The sequence below is a fragment of the Aristolochia californica genome, unplaced genomic scaffold, assembly GCF_029961685.1.
Source record: "Aristolochia californica isolate CCGP_79_NKW_82.1479 unplaced genomic scaffold, dmAriCali1.0.hap1 SCAF_13, whole genome shotgun sequence".
In the NCBI taxonomy this organism is placed as follows: domain Eukaryota; kingdom Viridiplantae; phylum Streptophyta; class Magnoliopsida; order Piperales; family Aristolochiaceae; genus Aristolochia; species Aristolochia californica.
In genome coordinates, this window is record NW_027181804.1 from 3,766,344 (window position 1) to 3,782,350 (window position 16,007).

At 36.8% G+C, this 16,007-nt stretch overlaps 2 protein-coding genes across 2 annotated transcripts; both read left to right on the top strand.

The window, feature by feature from the left end:
* The first annotated feature begins 1,683 nt into the window (after positions 1-1,683).
* Positions 1,684-3,565, top strand: LOC137948621 (protein yippee-like At4g27745). Its single transcript, XM_068794719.1, has 4 exons — positions 1,684-1,792; positions 2,283-2,361; positions 2,529-2,666; positions 3,129-3,565. Exons 3-4 carry the CDS (start codon positions 2,574-2,576, stop codon positions 3,354-3,356), a joined length of 321 nt encoding a protein of 106 aa, XP_068650820.1. The 5' UTR covers positions 1,684-1,792; positions 2,283-2,361; positions 2,529-2,573; the 3' UTR covers positions 3,357-3,565.
* Positions 3,566-5,817: 2,252 nt separating this feature from the next.
* LOC137948999 (uncharacterized) lies at positions 5,818-15,845 on the top strand. Its single transcript, XM_068795250.1, has 3 exons — positions 5,818-5,989; positions 8,557-8,914; positions 15,584-15,845. The coding sequence occupies exons 2-3, from the start codon at positions 8,713-8,715 to the stop codon at positions 15,712-15,714; spliced, it is 333 nt and encodes a 110-aa protein (XP_068651351.1). The 5' UTR covers positions 5,818-5,989; positions 8,557-8,712; the 3' UTR covers positions 15,715-15,845.
* The last annotated feature ends 162 nt before the right edge of the window (positions 15,846-16,007 follow it).

Sequence of the window (16,007 nt, forward strand, 5' to 3'; positions counted from 1 at the left end):
GAAAAACAAGTTTACAAGAGAAAATCACATACACCATTCTCTACGTGTTTTTCTCTAACCTCTTTCATACTCCTCATGATCGTCAATTAACCCTAATAATGACGGCCTCCAATAACTAGGAGAAAACTAGGGTAACCGAAATACAAGCGTGAAATTTCCAAACTACCCTTAATGAAACAACAATCAATATATGCCATTAGAGATTAGGGGTGGCCATAGATTGGATTTAAAAAAATTCATCCCCACCTTGTAAACCTAATGTAAAACTTATCCATGTGAAAGCATACAATTGGTTTAGAAATCTAAGCCTATTCCAACCCATATCGATTTTTGTGAGGACATGTCTACAATGTGATATGTATCAAGTTCACAGGGTAGTGATGGAAAATAATGAATTTGAAATTATAAAAAATCTAGATTAATTTTTGTAATGATTCATATATATCATACCTCTAATAACAAAAATAATAAAAAAATAACCATTTTTCTTATTACTTTTCTATATCTTTTTAAAATATATCCTATAAGTACAATTAGTGGGTTGGATTAGGGATGGCATCGGTCGGGTTTTACGAGGAACCTGACCAAACTCAACCTAAACAACTCTGGTTCTGGTTTCAAATTTCAACAGAGAAAAAATCTATCATGTTTCAGGTCTAGTACGGGTTTTCCTAAACCCGTTCTGAACCTGACCCGAACCTGACCTACATAGGAGACAAATATATAGAACGGAGTTAAGATGAGTCAGATTGACATGGATGGGGTGGGGATAGGTTGGGTTAAAATATGGTTTTTGGGAATAGGGTCGGGATGGGGTTACAAGGATGGTGATCCGGTCGGAGTCGAGTTGGGTATGACGATTCAGATTTTTTTTTAGGTTTAGGTTTTGATTTGAAGGATCGGGTTCAAGTTCAGATTTTGATAAACTCGACTCCGATTCAACCCAGACCCCATCCCTAGGTTCGATATGGGGAGGGTACAAGGAAACGGCCCCCTACCCTATATTTGCATCAAATATTTTTCCTCTATCTCAAAAGATAAGAGGAAAAAATTATCTTATTAAAAGATTCTAAAGCTTGAAAGCTATCGATCTGACTTGTATAGGAGTCGTCTTCATAATCCCAAACCCTACTCAGCCATCACTCTAGGTATCTCTAGGTAGGGTTGGTATCAGCCGAGCTAAGCTCAAACCTTCATATATTACTCAGCCATCACTCTAGGTATCTCTAGGTAGGGTTGGTATCGAGCCGAGCTAAGCTCAAACCTTCATATATTCAGGCTTGATTTGATCTAAATGTTTTGAACTCGAACTCAGTCTGGTTTGATTTGATCTAAATGTTTTGAAACTTGAACTTGAACTCAGTCTTAAGCTTAAAATTGAAATCGAGTTTGAGTAAGAGGTAGAGCCGGGTTTTAGCTCAACCTATAATTAAAACTTTAAAAAAAAAAATTCAAACCATGCTGGAACGGTTTGGCGTTGCCACCCCTATCTACAGTGATAATGATGATCTGAGCGTTTTATTCGTTCAGTTGAATCCACATGACAAACGGTCCAGATCACCCCACTTGTGAAAACACAGCTGGCCCACCTGCTTAACCCTTTCGGAGCCGAATTGGTAAATTGTCCTACATTATAAATTCAACCGAATTGTGGAGAATCTGCTTCATAAAAGCTAAGGCGGCTCATCTGCCGGTGGCTCCGTCTCGGTTTCAGTCTGCCACGGAGAAGTCTATAGGTTTTGGCGGCACTCTCTGAAATCTGACCATGCTCGGAGTCACCGAAAACGCCCAGGTTTGTTCGACTCTGTGAACCTATTTCTTGCTGTGTGGTCTGATTTTAGGATATACGAGCCGTCGGCAGAATCCCCTCAATGAAGCAAGGAATCGGGGATTGTTTGCATGTAAATCTTATCGTTTAAGTTAGCCATCTCGAACTCTGCTTAATATTTTTAATTATTATTTGTAAGATAACTCGCCGTAATACTTTAATTCTCGAATAACATACTCAATGTGGAGTTTATTATCTATATCCTGGATCGTCATCGAGTTCCATTAAAAAAACTTGAGGTGATTTATGGGTTTTGTTCGCTTCGTAGTTTGTACCTTCTCGTAGTTTTTCTTTACCACTGTTGTTCTTTACTTTTTCCTACCAACCCCATCCTTGTCAGCCTAAAGTCGTTTTGCATGATAATTCCAAAAACTTGACGCAATCAACAACAATTTTATATTTGTTTTCGTATTCTGACTATTCCTTTATTTACTTTTATTATTCCTTTGATCAGTCATACCTAGCTCCGGCTTAATCCCCTGAGGCAGAATTTGAGGGGAAGAACGGTGAAGCACTGATCGATTTGTCAGTTGGTAAGACACGAAGAAGGAACAAAAAAGTTATTTTTTCTTCTTGAATACCCTTCTTTTTAGTATTTTTGTTGTAGAGAGATTCTTCAAATTGGGATTTTGATTTCTTGTGTCTTTCTTCTCTCCTTATGTGTTTCTGGTGTTTGTAATCACTCCATGTGTGCTACAAGAATTTGATTTCTGGGAGCACAGGACGGGTAGAATTTGATTTTGCGATGGCTGAATTGATCGGGCCTAGATTATACAGTTGCTGCAATTGCCGAAACCATGTTTGCCTTCATGATGATGTTATTTCAAAAGCTTTTCAGGTGAAGCTGCTACCCAGATTTTTGCCTAAAAATTCTACTCCAGTTATTTAAGAAACTTGAGATAAGAGTTAACTCTTTTTTCTTTTTCTTCAAAGTTTTTTCCTTCAATCTGTTTAGAAATAAATTTAGAAATAACCCTGGATTGTTTTTATTTCCTCATTAGTGCATGGACAGGTAAGTGATGAAATGTCAAATGTGCGTGCAAAAATTAAAAAAATGAATGAAAAGGAATGATGGGCATGTGAAAGAACCTGGTTATGGAAAATGTTGGCAAACACTCTTCTGGTTAAACAGTTTTTATGCAGAGCAGAAGAGAATTAAATCAACCATTTTGTTCTCAGGAACTCTTGACCTCAATTTACATTTGTTTAATTCAGACACTTACTATTTGCTATCACGGTATCATTGTTAGCAATGTGCCTCATCTTTTTTCACAGATTCAATGACTGTTGTTTGCTGTAGGGGAGAAATAGTCGAGCCTTCCTCTTGTCCCATGCAATGAATATAACAGTGGGGCCCAAAGAGGACAGGCAGCTTTTGACTGGACTTCATACAGTAGCTGATATCTACTGTAGTGATTGCCGTGAAGTGTTGGGTTGGAAGTATGAGAGAGCTTATGAGGAAACTCAGAAGTACAAAGAAGGGAAATTCATACTTGAAAAGTCAAAAATTGTGAAAGAGAACTGGTAGCTCTCTGTGACGTTGGATCAGTAACTCTGGTTTTTAAAGTGTCCCGTTCCTTGGTGATAGTGCAAGCGTGCTCATTCATCCTATGTTCTTCTTGTACATAAATCTCAATCAATTGAGATATTTAATGCAATGGCATGTGTGGAAGCTGTATCGTGGAGACGTCATTAATATCTGTGAAGGAAATTGTTTATATGTTCTTGTTCATGTCATTTCCTATTTGTTATTCAGTGACAATTGTTGTTACACTGTTCTGTCATATTCTCCTTGTCTATCTATAAAACATGATTCTGAGCTTCTTGTCAAGCTTTTTGGCTTCAAGGTCTTGGAGAAAAACATGTGGTTGTGGATTTGATTATCAACATTGCCAAGAGACTCCTTTAATATGTTTACAGAGTGAAAAAGGGGCCACTACTTTATAAATCCCATTTGCAGACACAAATTTAAGTTGAGAGGACCTCTGCCTACTAATGTGAAAAGAATAAAACAAAGTGCTGCAGTTCCAACATTTGTGTTGATATGTAGGCATCCAGTTTCTGGAAGGAGAGGTTTTAATGCCCTTCTTTGTATGCTCATTCAAGCCTAACTTAGCTGTAATAAAATCGAGAAAAAAATAGAAATGGTAATCTTTTTTGTTTATCTAAACTGAAGGCCCTCCCAATTTTCTCTTTCTTCTGTTTTTCCTTTTCCACCTGAACAGGCCCTCAAAAGTCAGTAAGTAATACAGTACTTTTTTCTCTTTTTTTTCTTTCTTTCCACTTCACTTTAGCCCACAAGGTTTCCTTTTATCAACCTTATGAAATATTATGCTGAATTTCTTAGTTCTTTCTTTTCTTTCATCTGTTGATGCCATCTGAAAGGTCATAATATTTTGGAATTAATGTAGAAGCCCAGGACCTCACAGCTTTCATGACTGGCATATTGCAAAAATTCATGCGGGTACAACATGAACTTGCAGGAATTCAGTTCATGAACTTGCAAAGTAAACCTTTTGACCAAAAGTCCAGTATGTTGAAACTTGGCTTTTGTCAGTTGATTGTTAAAGATTTACTTACATTCAGTAACCATATTTGGCTCTTGTTAGATTTCTCTGAGAACTTCCAGTTTTTGTAATATCCCCACAACCTTCTGAAGATTATATGAAAACTTCAGTTGGAGGTGGCATGATTGTGGTTTATCTCATTACTACCTCAAACAAAAGAAAAAAAAAAAAACTGTTGTGATTTCTTTTCCTTGGTGTGTTTGGATGTTCTCTGTCAAATTGAAACATGTAAAGTTTCAAAACTAAAAAAGTGAAAATTTTGTTTGGATTATACAGCACTTAATGGAGGCTGTTTTTGGGTAGGATGGAAAAGAAAGCAATGGAGATCACTGTGCCCTTTATGAGACAAATATCCAATTTGTGAAAGATTCATATCTTGAATTATTACTATTATTATAATTTTTAAACTCCCAGCCAAACTTCCCTTAGCTGCAGAGGCAGCCAAATGTACTTCTTTTTCTTCCTTTGACACAATTGTAATTCGTGTGTTCAGGTTTTCTCTTCTATGCTGCTGAGTCTCTCTCTTTTTTTCTAATGCTTAGAAATTGGAATGGGTACGTGGTTCTTGAAATGTGCTTTATGATTTTCAAAAGCTCTGCTACTGCATTTGAAGTCCTTTGATTCAGGAGTATTTTTTGAGATGGAAACCAAAAGAGGATGTAATTAGCAAACCCTGCAACTGGTGTTAAATTCTTTTAACTAATAAGCTCCTTGTCTTTTGAGTGGTATATATAAATTATTTCATTTATAATTCCTTTTTAGTCTGTCACTTAATCCATTCCTAAGATTTTCCAAAATCTAAGAGTTGAATCCACTAACTCAAATCTGTCAAATGGACTTCAAACATATTCAACAAAGGTCAATTTCAAATGGACTGCCCCCTCTACCCTTTTTGCTCTGCATTTGATCACTAAAACAAGCATTTAAATTATTATTTATTTTCAAATTATTTATATATTTTTATTTTAATAGAGTTTAATTTTTTAAATTACTTCAATATATTAATTTTAAAATTTTGTAGAAAATATATTTATTTTTTCAAATTAACACACTTATTTGGATTAGTATGATATAAGAATAATGATTTTTAATTTAAATATTATTTTTTATAACTTTGGACATAAATAATTAAATTATCATATGTTATTAAATTTTAAATAACTTTTTTAAGTTTGGAATGGTTAAATAGTAAATGACTTATTTCTAATTATAAATATTTAATAATATAAAATTAATTTATAACTAATATATTATTTATTTTGATTAAATAAATTTGTGTCATTTTTTCAATAAATTTATTACTTATACACACTATACATTTTTGAAACACTTAAAAAATCGAGTTATCACACAATTCTAAATTGTAGAAAGAACAATTTTGTTGGCTCCCGCCCCTTTCTTTCGAACGTTCCTCTTAATCCATTCGCCAAGGAGGAAGCAGAGAGCTTTCTCCCGTCACTTCTTCCTTCCTCTCTTCAGAAGTCGAGCTCAGTTTCCATTCCTTCTCTCTTCCTCAATTCCCCCCAGTTTTCCGTTATTCTTGCTATTGCCTAGGTGCCGCCTCCTTCGTCAGCGACCCTTCACCAGCATACAGGTCTCTCTCTCTCTCTCTCTCTCTCCCTCCCCCGCACCCCCCATCTCTCGCGCAAAATTAAGTAGGAGTTTTCACTAGCATGAGTTGTCTTTCTATCTTATATGGAGTGAGAAGAGATGTGTGTTTTGAATTTCGTTGCAGGATTGTAATGCATATAAAGAAAATTAGGAAATGGATCAGCCGAAAACGATTTTATTGTCTGTTTAAAAGGTTTCAACTTCTTATCAGATTTTACCATTGCGCTGCTAATGGGCTTAGAATGGTTAGATTTTCCTATCATTCAGGATCTAAATAGAAGATGAGGACACTTGCATCCCGATTTTAACTGGACCACATCAATAGTAGTTGTTTGGGCCTATTGGCCTCTTAGCCATTTGCATTGATTTACTAGTTTAGGCAACCGACTCTTGAACTAGAACTTAGTTTCTCAAAGTTAAGTGGAGAATCTTTCTTTCACTTGTTCTTCAATGTGACACTAAAAGAGAACATTGGCAAACAGATCATCTAATAGTTATTAAAAGATTATCTTGATGTAAGGATATTCTTAGTTGGGTCCAAGGCCCATCCCAAAATGACTTGTTAAGTTAGGAAACACTTTTCTCAACTAATATCTACTCGTTGATTTATGTGGACTATTCTTTAATAATCTCCTTCATATGCCCTTCTATGTGGCTCCTACACATGGACAATTTGGGTGGAGGCTCACGTACGATCACCTATTGTGATACCATGTCAAGTTGGGTTTAGTCCCATCTTAAAATGACTAACCAAGTTAGGAAACCCTTTTTCCAACTACTACACCCAAGATTTTTCTATTGATTGATCTATGTGGGACTATTCTTTAACAATAATACAACTCTTAGAGTTGGTAAAAATTTTTATTGCTTATCTTGGCTATGCAGTAGAAAATGATAGAAAATATGGGTACAGATGTGCTTTAAGGGTTTTAGTAAGTGAGAAGATGGGCATAGATAGAAGTCCAAGTTTTTTAAACCGCATTGAATTTGTGTGGATTCTAATTGTCTGGTTTCTCTTTTTTCTTACAGTGAAATGACTGAATCCCATCCTATTGACATGAATCCAATGTTTGATATGTTTTGGTGATTAGCAGTTATTCATTTGTTATATTTGTGTTCGTCTATATCAATTAACATGAATTTATCTCCTATTATCCACTTCTTTCATCCCCCCAGTTCCTGTTTTCACACTCACTTATGAAGTTAGAAAATTATTGTATTGTCATTATTTTGTTAATCTTGGTCTATCATACCAGTACCAGCAACTTGAAACTCTGGTTTTAATCAGACAATGTCACTGATTTGAAGAGTTAAGTCAATCTGTATAGGAAACATTCCTTAAAATGTGGCATATATAAGAGACAATCATGTGATAATTTGCAGTGTTCATTACATATGTCCACCTATCCTCAGTAGGAAGGCAGTGCTTTGGCATGCATTTTTGTCTTTTAAGGTGTAGCTTTAGATTATTCCAAAAACATTTGAAAAGAGAAGCATACTAGAGCTGCTGCCGCTCCATTCTTAGAAGAAAAGATAGATATGTTTCTTTCATGAGTCATGTAGCTGTAAAGATGAATAACTGAACTACATTGTTTTAAAGAGCACAATGGATTCCATTCTTCTGATTATCAGTAAAAGCCTTACAAATAAGCTAATTGGTAAGGGTTTGACAAGCAAGATAGCCAGTGAATGAGTTGAAGAACATATATTTACTTAGAAGGATAAGCACACCAAACTAATTTGAATCTTTATTTCATTTGGTCAGGGCACAAGGACTTACCAGGACAAAAGAACAGAAAATCCTAACTTAGATGCTCACAATTCTAACATATAAAAAGATAACAAAGTGTATGTGAAGGACTGATAGTCTTGAAAAGGCTTGTCACTTAAATGTCATTGTCATTTTTCTTTAATGTCTTTGTCATTGAAATATGTTCATTTTTATTTGAATGCATATTTATTGCATTTGTATTTTCAGTCCTGGGTCCTGAACTACCCACCCGTTGAAGATTAAATTGTTTATTCTAAATTGAAGGCCCAGTATTTAACCATTGAAACGTTTTTGTTTGCTTCAGCTTTTATTTCCACTTTTTTGTCCTATAAAAAAAGGGAATGTGTATCTCTCCAATCAGCAGAAGAAGAGACACATTAATGATTTACACACCAGATGAGATGATGCGCTCTCTGGATAAATTCTTAAAGACTTGCTAAATCTTTTCTCTTGTTGTTTGATCCTCTTTGTCTCTTGTGCCTTCCCTAATAAGAAATCCACTATCGTTTCAGGAAGAGAAAACATAAAACCCCTCCAGCTCAATTTTTCCATGTATATCCCTCATTATGTATTCCTTTTATTTTAAAAATAAAAAATATTTATTTTTTTCTGTGATTTGGATAGATTATCTACTTTTTTTTGCTAGGCTGCTGTAGAAAACTCAAGAAGCAATTTTAACATTATTGATTTTATCGTTTTTGAATAATTTGGAAACATTATTGTTATTACTTAAATCTCTTTTTAAATAATAATGCCTGTAATTCATGGTGGTTTTTCAGCATATGGAGGAGTTAAGCATGAAGAGCAATTGACCTTTTTGTCTACGTTGGTCGATTTAGCTTCAGATAAGATTTTCTCTGGAGAATCTACAGTAGAAACTGCTTTTTGTGCTCAGCTTATTTGCAAAGTGGACCTCCAAAGGTCTGAAAAGAGAGATGGAGTTCTGCCCTAACTGTGCCAATTTACTTCAAGTGGAACAGACTAGTGCAGGTAATCGATTCAGGCTGTTTTGTCCAACTTGTCCATATGTCTGTGAAATCAAGAACAAAATTGTCAAAAACCAGTTCCTCGTTCAGAAGGAAGTAGAGGCCATCTTTAGTGGCGAAGATGCTTTGAAGAATGCACCCAAAACCGAAGGTGATATACGCACCTTTCTCTTATCTTTCTTCCTTAGTGAAAATTCTGAGAGGGTATTCAGTTATCATAATGGATCTTGTTGGAAGTTATATGTTGAGTTAATTAGGGTTTAAGGGAGTAAGGACATGATTGTAATTTTTAAATTGTTTAAGTTATAAATAGGGGAGAAGTGTCTGTAAACCCTTGTCTCTTCTACATCTTTTCTCTTGCTAATTCCAACATGATATCAGAGTAGGCGACTCACAGAAACAATAAAGTTATTCTTCTTGGTTTGATTCTTAGTTTGTAGCATCAATTTAATTGCTTATGTTAATTGCTAGTTTTTTTTCTTCCTCCTCCCTAATTTGTATTATGTCCATCCCTAATTTTTATTCTCCCTCTCAACCTACCACTATGCCCAATTGGATAACCACCTCTGCCATGTCTGTTGGGTTTAACTCTTTAGCTTGGCCTTAACAACCTTGCCCTAACCTTAACTTTCTTGTCCCTTTCTCATCATCTCCTCCAATCTCTCAACTTCTCAAAGCTTCTTGTTTTTCTTCGACCATCATCTTTCATACCTCAAAATCAAAGAAAATCACCCACCGAAGCTATCCATTTGTCCATGGTAACATCCATTGGCTTGCCCAAGAAGTTGAAAATTGAGAGAATTTTGCTATCTAATCATGTCTTGCCATGAAAAGTCGAGGCTTCATTTGCTTGATCCACACCTAGCACCACAATCCATGATGCAAAAAAAGTGAAAAGATTCTATTAATATGTGTTAAGTTGGTTCCAAGGCCCATCCCAAAATGATTAGCCAACTTAGGAAACTTCTTTCCCTACTAATAAACTCAAGATCTTTGTACTCACTAATCTATGTGGAACTTTTCCTTAACACTTCTCCTCATGTGTAGGCCCTTTTTTGTGGTTCTACAAGTGGATAATTTAGGTGTAGACCATTTTTTTGTGGCTCTACAAGTGGATAATTTTAGGTGTAAACCCTATTTTGTGGCTCTACAAGTGGATAGTTTAGGTGTAGGCCCACATATGAGTTCCTGCTTTGATACCATATTAAGTTGGTTCCAAGGCCCATCCCAAAATAATTAGCCAACTTAGGAAACCTCTTTCCCAACTAATAAACTCAAGATCTTTGTACTCACTAATCCATGTGGGATTATTCCTTAATAATATGAATAGAGCAAAATTCCTCATGGAGTTCTTCTTGAGGCCCACCCGTCATTGTAATTTGACATAACGTATACCAATCCCATTACCAAAATGGTTGCTCTTAATTCATGTTAGAATCTCTTTTTTGAGCAGTAAAGGTTGTAGTTTCACAATCCGCTCAAATTTATTAGGATATTAGGATTTGGTTAAGTTGGATGCTCTATTTGATGTTGATCATCAAAGCACATCATTGTTATGTATCATCTTGGCACCGCAAGTCTCATCAACTACTAAAGAAGAAGAAGCAGTGAAAGGTGGCGAAGCCGAGGCAAGATTGGCACTTATTATCATGGTCTTCCGAATGAGGATCTGAGCATCCTATGCACTCGCAAACATTTGAGCAGTAGACAACGTCAATCAATTGATATGGATGGGAGCCATGAGAGAGAGGAGAGAAGAATCATGAAGGCCAATTGGTAATATGTAAAATTTGGGTGAGAATAGGCACGAAGGAATTCAATACGGTGAGAAGAGAGAGTAAGGACTTGAGCTTTGGTTTCGCCAACGGAGGAGAAACGTGGATTGTGTTTGTATACTTGGGGTGCAGAGTAACGAATGGAGAGACAAAGGAAAAGAGTGAGACAAAAGTCTTCTCAACATCTCACACACTTGGACTCAAAAATTGTTGGATGCTTCATCAAATGAGAAAGAAGCCAATTGTTCTGGCCAAAGTTCTTCTGCAATCAAGGTTTTTGTTCCATTGTTACCAGACCCCACCACATCACGCCCTTGTGATGATTATTGTATTCTATTATGAAACTTCTTCTCTATAGGTATTCTATGCCTTTGTTGACTAGAGCTCGAATAAATAAATAAAAGACGAAATTTGAGGGGGCTTCTTCTTCCTTGGTCAAGAGAGAAAGCAAAAGATATTATACTCTCAACCAAGCAATGGGCTTCATGCTTTATTTAGGTCCATATGAACTCATTTCTCTTTGATTTATTGACCAAGAGGTGTAATTTATTGGTCAAGGTCAGATATCTTCGATATTTTGGTTGATATTGATGGTCCACTCTATTGGTCAATTTTGTCATCCATTTAAAGGTCTATATATTGATCAGTCTTGTGCCTGATATGTTTTTAGTGATTCTACCATATCTATGTTTTTTGGACTAGTCTTATTTTTTGTTTATCCTTCTTGATTTTTTTTTTGTTTTTTTTCCTGTCTTCAGTTCAATCTATTATTTTATAGACTCTCTCTTATTTTTCCAGACCAATGCTGGTTTTGGTACTCTTTATTTCTCTTTAGACTTACTTTGTGAGGTCTGAATTATATGTCAGGAATTTTTTTCCTAATGTTTTGGGAAGTTGAGTAAGTCAATCCCTTTGTTTGAGTTTCTTGGGTTGATCTTATTTTGTTATATATGGACGATTTTATTTTTAGTGACATTTTATTGCCTTTAGTATGTTTTATCTTGCCCTTGAGTCGGTTTTCTAATGGTATCATTTAATCACTGGGTTTTATTGTAATCACTATTTTCTTTGTGATCAGAATCATCTTGTTACATTTTTGAGTTTTATTACTTGTATCACCAATGCCTTGGGGATCTCCCTCCAATGGCTCAGAAAAATGACTGTCATAGAGCTTTAATCCCTGCAAGACTGCTCTAATTACTGCTGAGTTGGAGGCAAAAGTAACCTGGGGAAGAAAGTGTGATGGAGCCACCGGATCTTCTAAAGAAGCCGCGAATGCCAGATGCTCCAGGGTTACCCCTGGCACATCCATTAAAGTTTAGTCTGATCTTGCCTAGCTGCAGGAACTGGTTGGGGCTTAGAACGAGTCAACATGCTGGCAACAAGACGCCAATTCATTCAGATCACACCCGCAAGGATTTCCTCAAAATCAGGTCTGGCACAAGTCCATGCCATGACCTGCATGGCATCCCAATGAAGCTCCAGGTTGGAGTTGACTTCCCCCTGAAGTGCCTCCTATTTCTCTCATTCTAAATGATCCATTGAACTTTGGTTAAGCATGCCTTCTAAAGCAATTTATCCAAATGGGCTAAGCCGCAAGATGCTGTCTGCTGCATCAATTCCCCAAGAGTATGACGGAAGGGGGAGATTGAATTGTGAGAGAAAGTGGCTCCAAACACTGGAGGCAACTTTACAATGAATCAGCATATGATCAATGACCTCGTCAGCTGCACCATAAAGAGTGCTGAGATTGGAGGTCAAAGAGACTTCCCTTCTTCTGAGGTTGTCAAATGTGAGTGTTCTTCCCCTAGCTGCACTCCAAACAAAGAACTTCACTTTGGGGGAGTCCCCTAGCTTCAAGAACTTTAGTCACATCCTATGGGACTTTTATATCCTTACCCTGATGATATACAATGTAGGTGGGTACTTTTTAATACGAGTAGTGAAGTTGAAAACTTTCTTTAAAGTGTGTAGCCTCTAGTTCTGGAAACAACCAAAAACCTACGTTTTGAACTCAAGTGCTATGGGTAAAACTTAGAGATATAAAAATAGGATTACTACAGCTATTAAGGAAAATATCAACAGGGGCAAGGAAAAGAATCTTGTGGAATTACCACTTAGTACTCGTTACTAATTTAGAGACTTAAGACTGACAATTAAAATAGGAAATTACAACTTGCATGGAACCTTTCAGTTAAAATAGCAACTTGCTTACTTTAAAAAAAAATCAAGTTGCTTTGCTAAATTGAGGCTTTCATCCAAAAGAAAATTTCTTTTTTAATTAAAATTTTCTTTACAGCAAGTTTCCTCTATTTAGATTTTCTTCTTATAAACTTTTATAAACTGAAATAGGAAACTGCAACTAATGAGACTATCTAGAGTTTTTACTTCAGAAACATGAACCTGAAATAAGGAAGTTTACTCTTTTTACTTTGAGTCTCCTTGTTCCTTCTTCTTATTTAAACACAAGGGATCTTAGGTTGATCTTGTTTTCACAAGTATTGTTGAGCCATTCTTCAACATTATGGTGTATTGTAAATATGATGCTTTCAAATACAGAATTCAAACTCTTATAGTTATGAAGCACTTAAAAAAAAGTGATTGAGGCTTTAGCTCAATAGCCATATGGAGGAGGGGATGGGGTTGTTCTATTGTGACATCTTGGTTCAAGTCTCACCATGGTATTAGGGTTCAATATTCAAAAGCAAAAAACAAAAAGCACTTTATTCATGGGTCTGATCATACCCAAAGCCCAGGTACAAATGTGATTATCTTCTCAGTGAGAGAGTTAATGTTATCGAGGAGGATCTTCACAGTGCTGATGTTCAAGTTCTCTGTACAAGATTTGTATTGACAATGAACTAATCCTTACCTCTGCTCTTGTCTCTGCTTTCTTACTTCTTAGGCAATATACTTTGCATTACTATGTATGGAAATAGAAATTTAGATCATCCAATTCAATACCTGCAGAACAGGGTGTTTGTGTTGGAGGATTGTGAATTTCATGAATGGTACCCCAATCTAAAAAAAAAAAAAAGAGGAAAAAATGTAAGAAATCAATATAGAATTGTCACTTTTAAGAACAGTTTGTGACCATCGAGTATTCTTTCATGTCAATGGTCTCTGAAATGCAATTTCACATGCTTTAGTTTTATAGTGTTATGTGGCATCAGCTCTCAGTTCTTTACTATAATAACAGTTGGAGATGTTTAACAACTGTTTACCTATTTCTTGTTGTTTCGTTCTCCACATCTCAAAGAGAAACAACAAACATCAGTAAGGCCTCATCTCAGATGGAGATCCCATGAGCCATTCCTTCACGCATCAGAAACTGAGAGGTCACGACAAGAGGTGATCTGAAAGAGAATTGGGTGGGAAGAGGTAAGAGGATCATCGCCCGACCATCAATCCGTCCAAAAGCGAAGGCTAGAGCCATCCCCAAGGAAGAACCTAATAGCATCATGAAATGCAAACAAATGAAACATGGCCTTCCATATAGGAGAGAGGTGTCGTCTGCTGCCATCGGTTATCCATCTATCACCAAGACGCCGAAGCTTAGAGGCCACCATAGGCTTCCAGGAGGTTCCCGAGGGGGAGTTGAGTTTCCAAAATAATTTAAGGAGCAAGGCCTGACCCATTTCCTTGGTGCGTCTGATCCCAAGACCGCCCAAGGACTTTGGCATACAAACATCATCCCAACTGACAAGGTGGTAACGGAACTCGGTTCTAGTGCCATACCATAGGAAGCGTCTTTTGATCATGTCAATGCGCCGAATGATGGAGGTGGGGCATGGCAGGAAAGAGAGAAAATAGTTTGGGATACCCGCAAGGCACGAATTGAGGAGAGTCAATCTGCCCGCCTTAGATAGCATCCTACCCTTCCAAGTGGATAGTCGCCGCTCAAGCCGCTCGATGATCGGGGCCCTGAATCTCATCTTGGGCAGACAATTAGTAAGAGAAAGACTCGGGTAGTGAGAAGCGGTAACTGCAACCGAGCAACCCTGAGTGTCTACCATGTGCTGAAGAAGGGAAAACTCAATATAGTAGCCCATGATGGTTGTCTTCCCAAGTTAACCTTCTGACCATAAGTGATCTCAAATAGGCCAAGGACGGCCTTAATGTTGCAGATCTGATCAAGCGTGCCAACACCGAAACAGATAGTGTTATCCACAAACTAGAACAAGGGAATGTCAAAGCAACTCTGGTCAGAAATGGCCTCGAGCCAAGCAATACTATGAGCAGAGTAGAACATAGATGACATGTATTTAGCAATAACGTCGGAGAAGAGTGGGGAGAGGGGGTCTCATTAACTTTTATAGTTATGAAGCACTTAAAAAAAGTGAAAACCTTTAGCTCAATAGCCGTATTGAGGAGGGGATGGGGGTTGTTCTATTGTGACATCTTGGTTCAAGTCTCACCAGGGTATTAGGGGTTCAATATTCAAAAACAAAAAACAAAAAGCACTTTATTCATGGGTCTGATCATACCCAGAGAGCCCAGGTGCAGATGTGATTATCTTCTCAGTGAGAGAAAGTTTATGTTATCGAGGAGGATCTTCACAGTGCTGATGTTCAAGTTCTTTGTACAAGATTTGTATTGACAATGAACCGATCCTTACCTCTGCTCTTGTCTCTGCTTTCTTACTTCTTAGGCAATATACTTTGCATTACTATGTATGGAAATAGAAATTTAGATCATCCAATTCAATACCTGCAGAACAGGGTGTTTGTGTTGGAGGATTGTGAATTTCATGAATGGTACCCCAATCTAAACAAGCTAAAAAAAAAGGAAAGAATGTAAGAAATCAATATAGAATTGTCAGCCTTAAGAACAGTTTGTGACTATCGAGTATTCTTTCATGTAAATGGTCTCTGACATGCAATTTCACACGCTTTAGTTTTACAGTGTTATGTGGCATCAGCTCTCAGTCCTTTACTATAATAACAGTTGGAGATGTTTAACAACTGTTTACCTATTTTTTGTTGTTTCGTTCTCCACATCTCTTGACTGAACGCTAAGCATGTGTCTTTCCTTCTCTTGTACAGCAACTTGCCCTGCGTGCAACTTTGGGCAGGCATACTTCAGGCAGATGCAGATCCGTTCAGCTGATGAGCCCATGTCTACGTTCTATAAATGCTGCAATGGAACTTGTAATAAGGAGTGGCGTGAGGATTGATACTTTCCATTACTGTAAGTTGAGAGAATATCTTGTGCAATCTCATGCCTGGGGGACTAGATTTGACACTGATGTTGATCTGTTGATTCCTTTATATGCTGAATCTATCCTAAAATATTTCCATTGTTGACACTTAGATACGAATAAAGGATTTAACAGATTAAAAATGGAATTTTATTCTTTTAATCTCTGGCATTTACAGTATTAGCTAGATTCATATATGGTCTTGGGTTTTGTTTTTCTTCTCCAGATGTTTTATGTCTAGTTATAGTCTCGTCCATGGTCGTCTAATT